Source organism: Pristiophorus japonicus, chromosome 8, assembly GCF_044704955.1.
Source record: "Pristiophorus japonicus isolate sPriJap1 chromosome 8, sPriJap1.hap1, whole genome shotgun sequence".
Taxonomy (NCBI): Eukaryota; Metazoa; Chordata; class Chondrichthyes; family Pristiophoridae; genus Pristiophorus; species Pristiophorus japonicus.
This window is the reverse complement of record NC_091984.1, coordinates 35506107-35522632: the sequence shown is the minus strand read 5'-3', so window position 1 is coordinate 35522632 and position 16526 is coordinate 35506107. Positions and strand designations below refer to the sequence as shown.

The following is a 16526-nucleotide window of genomic DNA, read 5'->3' as shown; positions in this document are numbered from 1 at the left end:
AAAAGAGAAAATGCAAGAAACACTCAGCAACTCGGCGGCATCTGTAAAGAATGTAAACTATTAACATTTCAGGCATACCACTTCATCAGAATTAGAAGCTATTACAAATAGCTTACATAAGAACATAAGAAATAGGAGCAGGAATGGCCATTTGGCCCCTTGAGTCTGCTCTGCCATTCAATAAGATCATGGATGATCTGATCATGGATTCAGCTCCACTTCCCTGCCCACTCCCCATAACCCTTTACTCCCTTATCGCTCAAAAATCTGTCTAGCTTCGCCTTAAATATATTTAATGACCCAGCCTCCACAGCTCACGGGGGCAGAGAATTCCATAGATTTACAACCCCGAGAAAATAAATTTCTCCTCTGCTCAGTTTTAAATGGGCGGTCCCTTATTCTAAGACTACGTCCCCTAGTTTTAGTTTCCCCGGAGTGGAAATACCTTCTCTGTATCCACCTTGTCGAGCCCCCTCATTATCTTAAACCTTTCAAGAAGATCACCTCTCATTCTTCTGAACTCCAATGTGTATAGGCCCAACCCACTCAACCTATCCTCAAAAGTCAACCCCCTCATCTCCGGAATCAACCTAGTGAACCTTCTCTGAACAGCCTCCAATCCAAGTATATTCTTCCTTAAATATGGAGACCAAAACTGTACGCAGTACACAGGTGTGGCCTCACCAATGCCCTGTACAGTCATAGCAGGACTTCTCTGCTTTTATACGATAAGAGATTAAGCAGGTGGGGAAGTGGAGCTGAGTCCATGATCAGATCAGCCATGATCTTATTGAATGGCAGAGCAGGCTCGAGGGGCCGTATGGCCTACTCCTTTTCCTATTTCTTATGCACTTATGTATACTCTATCCCCCTTGCAATAAAGGCCAACATTCCATTGGCCTTCCTGATTACTTGCTGTACCTGCATATTAACTTTGTGTTTCATGCACAAGGACCCCCAGGTCTCTCTGCACCGCAGCACTTTGCAATTTTTCTCCATTTAAATTATAATTTGCTTTTCTATTTTTCCTACCAAAGTGAATAACCTCACATTTTCCCACATTATACTCCATCTGCCAAATTTTTGCCCACTCACTTAGCCTGTCTATGTCCCTTTGCAGATTTTTTGTGCCCTCCTTACAAGAAGGAACCGAGAGGGAGAAAGGCTGGAGGAGGAGCAGAAATTAGCTGTAAAGTTTTTTTTTTTTAAAAGGGGGAGAGGGATAAACTTGGCAGTCAGCTTATCAAAGGAACTTTGAGAAGCAATAATCTGTAACAAAATTAATTGACATTTGGAAAATTATGGGCTAAAGTCAACACAGATTTGTTAAAGGAAAATCATGTTTGACTAACTTGATCAAGTTCTTTGATGAAGTAAAAGAGGGTTGATGTGGGTAGTGTGGTTGATGTTGTGCATCTGGACTATAAAAGGCATTTGAAAAAGTACCACATACAGACTTGTAAGCAAAATTAAAGCCCATGGGATTAATGGGACAGAGGCAGAGTGGATACAAAATTGGCTGAGGGACAGAAAGCAGAGAATAGTGGTGGTGAACTTGTTTTTCAGACTGGAGAGAAGAATACAGTGGTGTTCCCCAGGGGTCAGTATTAGGCCCACTGCTCTTTTTGATATATATTAATGACCTGGACTTGCTTATACAGGACATAATTTCAAAGTTTGCAGATGACATGAAACTCGGAAAAGTATTAAACAACAAGGATAGCAGCAGACTTTAGGAGGACATAGACGGACTGATGAAATGGGCAGGCACATGGCAGATGAAATTTAGCGTAGAGAAGTGTGAAGTGACACATTTTGGTAGGATAAATGTGGAGAGGCAATATGAATTAAATGGCAACATTTTAAAGGGATGCAGGAACAGAGAGATCTAGGGGTGTATGTATACAAATCTTTGAAGGTGGCAGGATAAGTGGAGAAGGCTGCTAAAAGCATATGGGTCACTGGCTTTATTAATCGAGGCAAAGAGTACAAAAGCAAAGAAGTTAACCATTATAAAGCATTGGTTAAGCTTGGAGTATTGTTCTCAATTCTGGGCACCACACTTTAGGAAGGATGTCAAGGCCTCAGAGAATTCAGATGAGATGTACTAGAATGGTACCAGGGATGAGGGACTTCAATTATATGGAGAGATTAGAGAAGCTGGGGTTATTCTCATTGTTTTCTATTTCCCTCCTCGTGTTTTATCAGGTATCTACCAAAACTCGCTTTCACAGCCACATCTATTTCATACGTGTCCCATTACCAACCCCTTTTGCCTTGCACACCATTCCTTTTGTCATTTAATCTCTCGTGCTTGGACCTTTCCTCCCCTCTCCCCTTTTCATGCCTCTGTACTTGCTCAAGACCCATTACATCTCTGACTTTTTCCTGTCCTGACAGAAGGTTATCGACCTGAAACATTAACGTCATTTCTCTCTCCACAAATGCTGACTATTTCCAACATTTTCTGTTTTTAATTTAAGGCTAAGAGGAGATTTGATACTGCTGTTCAAAATCACAACAGTTTTGATAGAGTAAGTAAGGAGAAACGGTTACCAGTGGTTGAACGGTCAGTAACCATAAGTCACAAATTTAAGGTGATTGGTAAAAGAACCAGAGGCGACATGAGAGAAAGTTTTTTTTATACAAAACAGAGAGTTGTTGCGATCTGGAACATACTTCCTGAAAGGATGGTGGAAGCAGATTCAATAGTAACTTTCAAAAGGGAATTGGATAAATACTTGGATAAAGGGAAAAAAATTAAGAGCTATGGGGAAAGAGCAGACGAGTGGGACTAATTAAATAGCTCTACGAAAGAGCTGACACAGGCACAATGGACCGAATGGCCTCCTTCTATGCTATATCATTCTATGATTCTATAAAAGTGATTAGTTGGAGAGCAAGAGATGGTTAACTAACAGAAGTGATAATAGTGCAAGATAAGAGAAATAAAAGACATATACAAGACCCAGAGAATGTGTGTATAGTTAAAAGAAGTCAGCTAAGTTGGGGAGGGACAGCATAAAAAACAGCATGGTAAAGCAGAGCAGGCTCCAGTGGCCTAGGTGTGCAGATGAGGAACAAGGTAAGTCAATACAAGCGGTCTACTGAAGGGGATCCCTGCCCCAGGCATCAATCCACTCTCTTCCCCCATCCTCCGAAGTGCTGGTATATCCATTCGACTTTACCAGCACCCAGTCAGAGAAAATGGAAGCTGTGGTTTTCTCGGTATATATTAATGACTTGGACGTACAGGGCACAATTTCAAAATTTGAAGATGACACAAAACTTGGAAGTATAGTAAACAGTGAGGAGGATAGTGCTAGACTTCAAGAGGACACAAGACAGGCTGGTGGAATGGGCGGACACGTGGCAGATGAAATTTAATGCAGAAACATGATACATTTTGGTAGGAAGAATGAGGAGAGGCAATATAAACATAAAGGGCACAATTCTAAAGGGAGGGTGCATGAACAGAGAGACCTGGGGGGTATATGTGCACAAATCTTTGAAAGTGGTAGAGCAGATTGAGAACTCGGTTAAAAAAAAAAGATTACGGGATCCTGGCCTTCACAGAGGCATAGAGTACGAAAGCAAGGAAGTTATGATGGACCTTTATAAAACACTGGTTCAGCCTCAACTGGAATATTGTGCCCAATTTTGGGCACTACACATTCGGAAGGGTGTGAAAGCCTTAGAGAAGGTGCAGAAAAGATTTACACAAATGGCTTGGAATGAGGTACTTCAGTTACGTGGATAGACTGGAGAAGCTGGGGTTGTTTTTAGAGCGGAGAAGGTTGAGAGGAGATTTGATAGAGGTGTTCAAAATCATGAGGGGTCAAGACAGAGTAGAGAGAAACTGTTCCCATTGGCAGAAAGGTAGAGAACCAGAGGACACAGGTTTAAGGTAATTGGCAGAAGAACCAAAGGTGACATGAGGTTAAACCTTTTTACACGAGTGGTTATGATCTGGAATGCACTGCCTGAAAGGGTGGAGGAGGTAGATTCAATTGTGGCTTTCAAAAGGGAATTGGATAAGTACCTGGGGAGCAGGACTAGCTGAAATGCTCTTGCAAGAGCCAAGATGGGCTCGACGGACCGAATGGGCTCCTTCTATGTTGTAACCATTCTATCATTCTATGATTACAACAAGAAGCTTGCAGAGTTCAACACTGACATATTTGTGTGAACAGTTTGGGAGCACAAAGGTTGTTACTGGAAGAACCAGAATCTCCTAGTTCAACCATTAGAAGGCAATCAAGATCTATTAATGAGGTCTGAGTCTATAATTTCAATTTGAAAGACTGGAATGCAGCATTACTGATATTTCAAAACACTTTCTCCACAAATCAGCAATTTCTCCTAAATGTTGCTACTGCCTCTGGTGCTTTAATGTCATATTTAATCTTTTCACAACTACCTGAGAAAAAGTGATAGGATGTCAAAAAAAATCAGCTATTATTTTCAACAAATACAAAAAGTAATGACTTTGTAAGACTTCTTATGCACTACAGTTAATGCAGCACTGGAACTCAATTTCATTTCCCTCTAACTTTAAAGTTCCGTGAGTTAGCATTTGTCATTATTGAAAACCTTGGAGAAGGTCCAGGTACAATATTACAGGATGCCATCAAGGTTAAAATCAGTAGAGATGAAGAAGATTATGAGGGGGCTGGTCAAGATGGATGTAGAGATGTTTCCACTGATAGGAGAGACTAGAACTAGGGAGCATAATCTTAGATTGCTGGTCACGGGAATGTGGGAAGGGAGGATCTTGAGACAATCACTATCACTAGGGGGGTAGTGCTGGACAGGCTAATGGATCTCAAGGTAGACAAGTCCCCTGGTCCTGATGAAATCCATCCCAGGGTATTAAAAGAGATGGTGGAAGTTATAGCAGATGCATTCGTTATAATCTACCAAAATTCTCTGGACTCTAGGGAGGTACCATCGGATTGGAAAGCAGCTAATGTAACGCCGCTGTTTAAAAAAGGGAACAGACAAAAGGCAGGTAACTATAGGCCGGTTAGTTTAACATCTGTAGTGGAGAAAATGCTTGAAGCTATCATTAAGGAAGAAATAGCGGGACATCTAGATAGGAAAAGTGCAATCAAGCAGACGCAACATGGATTCATGAAGGGGAAATCATGTTTAACTAATTTACTGGAATTCTTTGAGGATCTAACGAGCATGGTGGATAGAGGTGTACCGATGGATGTGGTGTATTTAGATTTCCAAAAGACATTCGATAAGGTGCTACACAAAAGGTTATTGCAGAAGATAAAGGTACGCAGAGTCAGAGGAAATGTATTAGCATGGATAGAGAATTGGCTGGCTAATAGAAAGCAGAGAGTCGGGATAAATGGGTCCTTTTCGGGTTGGAAATCAGTGGTTAGTGGTGTGCCACAGGGATCAGTGCTGGGACCACAACTGTTTACAATATACATAGATGACCTGGAAGAGGGGACAGAGTGTAGTGTAACAAAATTTGCAGATGACATAAAGATTAGTGGGAAAGCGGGTTGTGTAGAGGACACAGAGAGGCTGCAAAGAGATTTAGATAGGTTAAGTGAATGGGCTAAGGTTTGGCAGATGCAATACAATGTCGGAAAATGTGAGGTCATCCACCTTGGAAAAAAAAACAGTAAAAGGGAATATTATTTGAATGGGGAAAAATTACAACATGCTGCAGTAGAGGGACCTGGGGGTCCTTGTGCATGAATCCCAAAAAGTTAGTTTGCCGGTGCAACAGGTAATCAGGAAGGCGAATGGAATGTTGGCCTTCATTGCGAGAGGGATGGAGTACAAAAGCAGGGAGGTCCTGCTGCAACAGTACAGGGTATTGGTGAGGCCGCACCTGGAGTACTGCGTGCAGTTTTGGTCACCTTACTTAAGGAAGGATATACTAGCTTTGGAGGGGGTACAGAGGCGATTCACTAGGCTGATTCCGGAGATGAGGGGGTTACCTTATGATGATAGATTGAGTAGACTGGGTCTTTACTCGTTGGAATTCAGAAGGATGAGGGGTGATCTTATAGAAACATTTAAAATAATGAAAGGGATAGACTAGATAGAGGCAGAGACGTTGTTTCCATTGGTCGAGGAGACTAGAACTAGGGGGCACAGCCTCAAAATACGGGGGAGCCAATTTAAAACCGAGTTGAGAAGGAATTTCTTCTCCCAGAGGGTTGTGAATCTGTGGAATTCTCTGCCCAGGGAAGCAGTTGAGGCTAGCTCATTGAATGTATTCAAATCACAGATAGATAGATTTTTAACCAACAAGGGAATTAAGGGTTATGGGGAGTGGGTGGGTAAGTGGAGCTGAGTCCACGGCCAGATCAGCCATGATCTTGTTGAGTGGCGGAGCAGGCTCGAGGGGCTAGATGGCCTACTCCTGTTCCATGTTCTTATGTTCTTATGTTGACCGCCCATTTAAAACTGAGATGAGGAGGAATTTCCTCTGAGTGTTGTAAATCTGTGGAATTCTCTGCCTCAGAGAGCTGTGAAAGCTGGGTCACTGAATAAATTTAAGACAGAGATAGACAGTTTCTTAACTGATATGGGAATAAGGGGTTATGGAGAGAGGGAAGTAAACCTGAGTCTATGATCGGATCAGCCATGATCGTATTAAATGGCGGAGCAGGCTCGAGGGGCCATATGGCCTACTCCTGCTCGTATTTCTTATGTTCTTGTTGAAGTGGATTTTCGGACGTAGCAAAGCATGATGGGGTAAGCCAACTATCTGCCTTGCCACTAAATGAACTTTGTACCAAGAAGCCTATCTGCTGTCCGCTGATATGAACTCTGCAGCAACAAGTGACTCATGGCCAGGTGCAGCCCACTGTTTCATAGAAAGCTTTGCAACAGAATAACTAACCACAAAAGAAGATAGAGGAAGGGCCCCCAAACTCGCGCCATGCTATCAGGTTTCACTAGGACTAAAAAGTTGTGCAACAGTATGATTGGTTGTATGTAAATGAATTGCGTTGCCATATGGATTAATTGGTTGTATGTAAATGAATTTAAATGATTGTATTCCGCCCTCTAAACTGCTTATAACCCCGCGGCACCAGGCACTCGGGGAGAAGGTGCTTCGCAGGTCGCGGGATCTCAACTCTTCTCCCAGAGCTCTGTTAGCAATAAAGTTGTCTCTCTTACCTTACCAGAGTCTATGTGAATTTATTTTCACTAACAAATTGGCATCACGAACAGGATGCCGCGGAGCTGGATAGTCGTATGACCCAGTAGAAAGGGACAGTAGTCAATTTCTGACCACCCAGAAATTATACTGGGGGAAGCGGCTGGCCGGCGAAGTGGTATCAAACGAATAAAATAGATTGAGTAAGTAAAGAGACATAACTTAATAGTATGTGATAGTATGTGATAAGAGTTAAGAAATTCAGACTGTAGTGGCGTACAACGCAGACTGAAAGTAAAGTAATTAGTGATGCGGGGGTTGATTATTTTAGTCCAATGTTCATAGAAGGTGATATAGAAATCGGTGCGGAAGGGAGCTGATCACTCCAACTAAGAGCCGGACTCCGGTGGTAAGGAAACGCGTTAATCTTCGCGAGCAAGACAAGAGGTCTCTGCGAGGTGAATCGTGGCCGTGAGTATTTAAGTTCGGAAATTCCATAAACTAGAGGGGAATACAGGAACATAGAGTAAACATCTTCAATGGCAGGTAAGGAAACGGACATAAAATGTGGACCGCCCGAGTCCCTAATTAACTCTTACATGACCGATCGAAAAGTCTTAATTAAAAAAAAGTGCAGAGAGACGGCTGGGATGTATCCCAGACATTAGAACAACGACGAAATTGGATGGCAAAACAAAAGAAAGATAAAACCAAAAAGGCCGGAGTATTACTAGTACATCAGTTAGCAGGACTAATTGAGCAACTAAAGGACGTTAGAGAGAGAAGGGAAGAGAAAAGTAAACAATTAAGTCAGGCACAAGGAAAATGTAGGGAATGGGAAAAGAAATGCCTGGCGTTAGAACAACAGATTCAGAAACGTTCCCAATGGCGGGGCGGGGAGGAGAAAAAGCCTCACTGCCCTCTTACGAAGATTACCAAGGTGAGGCAACAGCCCCTGGTCAGGAAGATCTAGAAATCTTCCCGGCGGTGCCAGTCACCAGGGGAGGAACTGCAGCGAATCCCACTGCAACCTATAAACCATTTACCCCCAGCGAGAGACAGCAGATAATGGCATCCCTGGGTAAATTACAACCCCGGTGTGAGAATACCAAATTTTGGGCAGAGCTGGATACAGTTTGGGTGGGCCACCAACTACACCTCAGAGATATCCACCAACTAGTCTGAGCGGCTTCCCCGGCAGATCGGTGGAGAGTAGTGGCCGGAGGAGCCTCAGTAGCAGCAAATGCCGACTTTTCAGGGAGACGCTGGACACACGCGGTACTTTTAACCACCGAAGTAGATGGTCAACAGGCGGCCTTTGGCCCTTTTAAAACCGAGATCCAACGAGTTTTAGGTAATGCCCCTACTAATTGGAGTAAAATTACTACAACCAAACAACAAAAGGGGGAAGGAGCCTCAGGAGTATGGGGAACGATTATTCCAGATATATCAAGAATGCTCTGGACAGGGAAACCCGGGCCGCAGCGAACGAGCATTTATCCAGGCATTTAAGGACAGACTATCCGCTGTACACCAGACCGTTATAAAAATGGGAATAATTGTAACCCAGGATTATGATGAACTGGTCGAGTGGGCTAGTGGCGTCCAAGGAGGGGGCAATGAAAAATCCCAAACAAAGATAAAACAAGAAAGGGTTTTTGCAGCAGGGACGGGGGGAGGACAGAAAAAGGGGACATGCCATAACTGCGGAAAGGTGGGTCACTTTGCCAAAGAATGTAAGGGGAAACGCATGGAAAAACAATGCACATATTGCAGCAAAAAGGGACATTTAGACGCGACCTGCTATAGTAAAAATGGCTATCCTAATAAGGCAAGGACTCTGTCAGAACAGGAATACCAGCAGTGGCAGGAGTACAAAGCCACCCTGTGATGCCCGGCAGCCCCTGTACAAAGTAAAAAGGAGGGAAGGATATATGTGTCTGCACTAGTAGGGGGCCGACAGTGTGAGATGCTAGTGGACACTGGAGCCTCAATATCCATTACCAATCTACCCCTTCCCGTAACCGACAAAAAGGCTTTAATAAACGGAATAAATGGACGGCCAACACTGGCCTACCTGAGCACCACCCAAGTGGTGGAAATTGATAACTTATGTATACCCATGAGATTTTACGTATGCAAGAATCGTGAGGGAACAATATTGGGGAATGACGTAATGAAGGAATTTCAGGCCCTGATTGATTGTGCCAAGGGGAAATTAACATGGCCAAAGGCAGATGGCAGTAAGGGAGATTTGGGACAGATAGCTCACCATATGGAAAGTTTAGGTGTAGCAACAGCCACAAAAACCAACTGGCAAAAGCGAGACTGGAGGATATGGCGGCATTTGTGCCTCTGTGCCCGGGGTTTGGGCACAGACCAATTTGGATACCGGAAAGGCGGACATGGGCCCTATTAAGGTCCCTGGACCATCTCATAAACCACACCGACAATACCCTACAAGACCTGAAGCCAGAACAGCAGTTGTAGAAATAGTAAAGGGACTAGTGGAAAAAGGTATCTTAAGAGAAACTGTTAGCACCACTAACTCCCCAACATGGCCAGTAGGGAAGCCAGATGGGAGTTTATAGACTAATCATTGACTACACCGCCCTTAATATGGTCATCCCCAAACTATACCCGATAGTGGCCAGTCCCTCCACAATCCTTAATGGATTATCCCCTGAACATAAAATCTTTACAGTCCTGGACATAGCTAATGGCTTCTGGGCACTTCCCCACGACCCAGAATCGCAAGAGAAATTCGCCTTCACGGTGGAGGATAAACAATATACTTGGACCTGATTACCACAAGGGTTCCATAATAGTCCTGCCATATTCCACTGAGTCATGAGCGACGTACTAAAACAAATAGAAGTACCGGCAGGAAATAGTATTTTACAACATGTCGACGACATATTAATAGCTTCAGAAACCAAGGAGGGACATCAGGCAACCCTATACCTGGTGTTACGAGCTTTGGAGACGGCAGGCCTTAAGGTCAACCCCAAGATAGCCCAGGTAGGGAAAACCCAAGTCTTGTACCTAGGGTACTGCCTTTCAAAGGGGTTGAAAGAAATGCCCTCAGATAGGAAAAAGGCTGTCAAGGACATGCCTAGACCAGTAACGGTAAGGGGGGTGAGGAAGGTACTGGGTCTCTTTAATTACAGCTGTAACTTTATCCTGAGTTTGCAAAGATTGCCGAGCCTATACAAAGACTAGTAAAGGGAGGAAAACCGTCCCTAGACCTTATAGAGTGGGGCCCGGAACAGGAACAGGCGTATAGTAAACTCAAGTCAGAACTAGTCTCCGCACCTGGATTGCGACTGCCTGATATGGGTAAAGATTTCCACATCCACTGTACCAATGAAGATGGGTTCTATACGGCCGTGGTCACCCAAGATCACGGGGATAAAAGGAGACCTATAGCCTATCAATCCACCGCCGAAGGTCTGGTGGTGACCGGATTACCCAGATGTATAGCTGCACTAGACTGCGCAGCTTGGGCAGTAAAAATAAGCGAGCCCGTGGTAATGACCGGAAACATCATTCTCCACACCAAACACACGTTGGTAGAAATGTTAAACACAGGAAAACTGAGAACCGTTTCTAATTTGAGACGGGCAAAGTGGGAAGCAGTCCTCTTGCCACCCAACAAAGCAGTAACTATAATTAGAGATGTAGGGGAAAACCCCGCGGAGGGCACAGTGCAAGAGGGAAAGCTCCACGATTGCGGGGACGTGGATATGGACATGGAAGAGGATAGAATAAAAGACACGCCGCTTCAAACCGCAGAACAAACCTTGTTTGTGGACGGCTCGTGAAAATACGTTGAGGGACTACCTCGTACCGGATGGGCTGTAGTTAACCAGGATCTAGAGACAGTCGAATCAGGGCAAATTAGTAGGGGGGTCGTCAGCTCAGGTGGCAGAATTAGTAGCCCTCACCCGGGCACTGGAACTATCAGAGGGTAAGATCGTTAATATCTATACGGACAGTAGATATGCATTCGGGGTAGTACACGATTATATGACAGCATGGGGGAGGAGGGGTTTTATCACAACCAGCGAACATCCCATAAAACACCAGCTGAGAATAGAAGCTCTCTTAGCAGCCAGTAATAAACCAAAACAGGTAGCGGTCATTAAAATTAAAGCCCACCAAAGGGAACCAGACCGAACCAGTCCAGATTGGCTGAGTCACCGGGGAAATCAAGCTGCGGACTTAGCTGCACAAGAGGCATTAGAACAAGGAGTGTGAGGAAGCCTCAGTCAGCGCCGCTGGGGTCCGAGATGAACAGATAAGTATCGAGAAACTACACCAGGACACTTCTGAGGAAGAAATCGGGTATGTGGACAAAACAGGGCACAACGCAAGGAAAGGATAACGTTTGGAGACGAAACGACAAGGTAATGGCGCCTGAATGCATACAGAATACCTTATTGGAGTTGCACCATGGCCTGTCCCATTCAGGACGAGAGGCCATGACCGGGAGTCTTGGAAGGGGATGGGGTGAGATATTGCCAAATATTGCCATCGATGCGTTACGTGCGCACAATATAATCCAGGCAGGCCCATTAAAATTAAAATGGGACACCAGCCCCGTACACGGGAGCCATGGGAACTTTTAGAAATTGATTTCACAGGTCCTTTGCCCCCATCCCATAGAAAAAGATATTGCCTAGTGATTATAGATCAATTTACCCGGTGGGTAGAAGCTTTCCCCACACGTGATTGCACTGCCTCATCAGTGGCAAGGATATTGACCGAGCAGGTGATTCCCCAATGGGGAGTGCCTCTTCAGATAGATTCCGACCAAGGCACCCACTTCAACGGGAAGAGTGTAAAAACAGTATGCCAGCTAATGGGCATAAAACAAAAATTCCACATCCCCTACCACCCGCAGAGTTCTGGAATGGTAGAACGCATGAACTGTACCCTTAAGAACGCCCTGGCCAAGGCCATGCAAACGTCAGGAAGAACGTGGACAGAAGTATTACCCATTATATTAATGAAGTTAAGAGCCATGGTAAACTGGACAACCGGATTAACCCCTTATGAACTAATGACAGGAAGGGCGATGCAATTACCAGAAAGCATCATAACAGGTGGGGCCGATGTAGGCCCATTAAAAGACAAAATTAAACGGTATGTTTTGGAACTAAGCACTCAACTCAAAGGGATGCGTAAATTAGTAAGAGACAATCAGGAAGAGAGAGACGCTCAGAAAGAGCTTGAAAGGCTCCCTGACGTCCCGATGGCGGGACGTCGCGTCATGGTAAAAACATTACCTGAAAAACCAGGATTTGCACCAAAATGGAATGGCCCATATGAGGTCATAATCAGTGGAGACACCTGTGCCTGTCTGGACATAAGAGGGAAGATTGTATGGAAACATTGGACCCAGTTGAAATTGTACAAAGAAACTAATGAGTAAACATAAGACATGTGATTCACGATAATGTAACCAGGATACTTGTTTATGCACCCTGAGCAGGTGACGGCTGCAATCAAGTCCAAATTACGGCGACTGCTAATGTGTAAATATTGTATTGTTTGAGCGTAACAAACATGTCTAAGATAGCATATATAATCGCATTACTCTAGGTTGTCACGGTTGTAAAGCTAATAGAATTAGAGATAACGTGTTTTTCAAGACCCATATACGTTTTCACGGCAATCGAACCGTGTGTTACCCACTAGCCCAATCAGTAGAGGCCCTATTCGTGGCCACCCCTGGGTGGGCCCCCAGTGACTTATATACGGCGGATACCTCGGACGCACCCTGTGAGGGACAAACGGGCGAATATAGAAGGGATATACAGGGAAGATGCGTGGAATTAATAAATCCCACAGATCCAGTGCAGGGAGTCCCGGGGAAAGGACGAAACGGTATGCTCAGACAATGCAAGCTACCCGCTTTGCTTCTCGGGGCAAGGATGGGGGTGTGTATATGTCCTGGTCCCAGAGAACGCCACCTGTGTGCAGACGCAGTGTGCCCGTCAGCACTGTCGAGTGCATAGAGGCCAGTTTACTTGCACCTGTAACGAGCAAAGATGCCTGAACGTGACCGCAGGGAGGCAAGTTATCTGCGGTCAGTGCAACGGAACTCATGTCAGCTCAGAAACATGGGCATACCCGTTTGATGCTTACCAATTGATAGGATCGGGCTCAAATTCAAGGGAACCGAGCAATTGGTGGTATAAGCAGTTCACGAGTGTTAGCAACACCGACGTAAAGTGTTATAGAGCCAAGGAGGGATTAGTGTTCCTCCTCAATGGCACCTTCAAGACCGCAACCCCGACCCTCCCGGTCCTCTTTGCAGTAGGAACTATAGGACCACTCACTATTCCATGCCCCAAAAGGGGGCATACCCAGAGAAGGATAGTAACACGGACCATCAGCAAGGAGTTGTGCCGATTGGGAGGATCCTATCACGCTGGGATCATCACTAGGTTACGGGTTCCTCGGGGCCCTGTCTGTGGGGGGGGGGGGGGGGGGAATCAGTGGGGGTAATTAGTGCCAAAAATAGGAATTATCTTATTTGTGGATTAACCATTCTGGGAAACAGCACATCTAAGGGATTGGATGCCATCAACTGGGAGCTGTCTGAATTAAGATTGTATACGCAGCAGACCCGTTATGCCGTAGATTATCAGTTAGCCCAACAGGGGGGAGTATGCACAATAATAGGAGACAAATGTACAACGCATGTTACGGATGAATCATACAATATCACCCAAGCCATTGATGCCATAAGAAAGCAGCTTGACAAGTTCAGACAAGGCCCAAAAAGGGGGAATAGCTGGCTTGACTGGCTGTTAGGGGGATCCTGGGGGTCCTATTTAATGCATGGCATAGTTATTCTTGTTGTAATAATAATTACTTGTTGCTTGATTATCGGATGTTTTAATATCTGCTGTAAAGTCATGATGGCCTGAATAGTGCCGGTTGCCAGCGTGATCACCGGAAAAGAACATCTGATGGGAACACCTGGAGACGCTGAGGAAGACGGAGCAGACGACGCAGGCACAGACCACTATCTATGAAGGATAGGCTAGAGCTACAGGCAAGGTGTACATACGAAATGTCAGGGAAGTAACTTGCCTCGAAGGCCGCATGTTAGGCACTGAGCCACCTTCATTGTGGTCATCTGGATTTCATAAACATCCTCCAGGATCAACAGGAGGAACTGTTGGAATGGATTTTCAGACATAGCAAAGCATGATGGGGTAAGCCAACTATCTGCCTTGCCACTAAATGAACTTTGTACCAAGAAGCCTATCTGCTGTCCGCTAATATGAACCCTGCAGCAACAAGTGACTCATGGCCAGGTGCAGCCCACTGTTTCATAGAAAGCTTTGCAACAGAATAACTAACCACAAAGGAAGATAGAGGAAGGGCCCCCAAACTCACGCCATGCTATCAGGTTTCACTAGGACTAAAAAGTTGTGCAACAATATGATTGGTTGTATGTAAATGAATTGCGTTGCCATATGGATTGATTGGTTGTATGTAAATGAATTTAAGTGATTGTATTCCGCCTTCTGTAAACTGCTTATAACCCCGCGGCACCAGGCACTCGGGGAGAAGGTGCTTCGCAGGTCGCAGGATCTCAACTCTTCTCCCAGAGCTCTGTTAGCAATAAAGTTGTCTCTCTTACCTTACCAGAGTCTATGTGAATTTATTTTCACTAACAGTTTTTATAAAGTACAGAGTGTAAGAAAGCATTTCAGAGTGGTTTACAGCGAGGAAAGGTACTTGTTGAACAGAGAATGGGAAGAGAGGTATAGAGAAAGAGATTATGAGTGATCTACAGGTGCAGGAAGGAGGTGTTTTTTTTTCCTGTACCTTATACAATATTTACGAGAGGCATTAGAAAAACTTCCCCACATATGGAAACAGTACTGAAATCTTGTCTGATTTTGAATTGTGAGTCATTTGTTGATATTACAAATGCACGTTAGGGCCTGGCATTTGGTTATCTATGCAAGTTAAGAAAAGTTATGATAAACTACTTCACAGTAAAGTTATATTTTACAATACTAGAGGTTTATAATTAGTACATGCATTGATCTTCATTACCTGATTGCTTGGAAACTTTTAGCCGGTCCTCCCATTCATCCAACTTTCCCAAACATTTGGACAAAAACGTCTGTGCACATATGCAATCCAGTAGCAGAACTTGATTGTCATGTCCGACATGTAGAATAGGATCTACGATTATAAAGCCCGTACTAATCTTTTGATCACTATTTTGAAAACAAAACATGAAAGTTATGCAGTGTCATTCCATGTTTTTCTCAATTGGTTGTTGGAATTAGTGTTAATTTGTTCTACATACAGATATGCATCTTTTCATTCCCTCTCCCATCTCACCCCACCCCCCCAGCCAAGATTACACATTCACCTGATACAACATACACATTATTTGAAATATGCTATTTATGAAAAATGCTTTTGACATTGAAGCATATGGATATATCAACAAGTCACTACTATGCAGTTAGTTTTTCAATAAATCATACTGAAGACCATGTACTTAAAGCTACTTTGCGATGGCTTCCATTATATTAAAAAAAGTTTTTGTTCTCTTTCCCTCTCCTGCTCTGCAGCTCTCAATGCAATTCCCTCCTTACAAAGATTGCAGACAGTGTGGTTCAGGGAGTTAGGGAATCTTCCTCCGCTGCATTAAAAGGCTCTTCGTGTAGCACTAGTAATAGTCATCCAATGGCAGAAAGCAAGTTCAAAGGACAATCAAAGTGAAATGACCTTCTAGTTGGGAGCCCACTTAGGTTAGGTGATCTCAGATTAGGTTATCTCAATTGAAAGATCATGAAAGACCCAAATATAACATTATTTTTCTCCAAAAAAGAACATATACAGAAAGGTGACTGGGCATTAACTTTTCAAACAAGAAAGCAAAAGTTAACACTAATTAACAAATGTTATTCACAACTTAGATTCTCCAGGAATGAGTCTACTAGGAAGACAAGGACGAGCCAAAGATTAAGAATTAGTAGCTGTGGAGACAGCCAGCCCAAAGTGCAATAGGTCAATGTTGAAAAGAGAAAGGGGAACTTAAAAAATAACGTAGGGAAGTGACAAACTGATCTAGCACTACTATCTTTACCATTATCAAATGTTTCATACCCAGGCATTTCAGGAAGTTAACTTTACCTTTAGTGTAAATTACAGCCACTTTGAAAACAAAAAAGGTCTAAATTTGCTTTTCAGAGCAGTAAGAATTTGGCATCTCATGTGTTTAGCAAAACACCAGAAGAGAGGAGGGAAATAGCGGGAGTTGTTGGTAAAAGGAGATGTCCAAGTGAAAATTGGACTCTGCCTATTCACTCAACAGAAATAGATTTTGTTGGTTTCGTTGGAA

The 16526-nt window shown here is 43.9% G+C and overlaps 1 protein-coding gene across 3 annotated transcripts in view; it reads right to left on the bottom strand.

Annotated features, from left to right (window-relative positions):
• LOC139268468 (glycogen debranching enzyme-like) overlaps positions 1–16526 on the bottom strand; it is a 143079-nt gene that overhangs the window by 114070 nt on the left and 12483 nt on the right. For all 3 annotated transcript variants that reach the window (XM_070886668.1, XM_070886669.1, XM_070886670.1), the window contains exon 4: positions 15224–15390. In XM_070886668.1, the coding sequence (XP_070742769.1) occupies positions 15224–15390 (167 nt within the window). The remainder of the gene's footprint in view (positions 1–15223; positions 15391–16526) is intronic.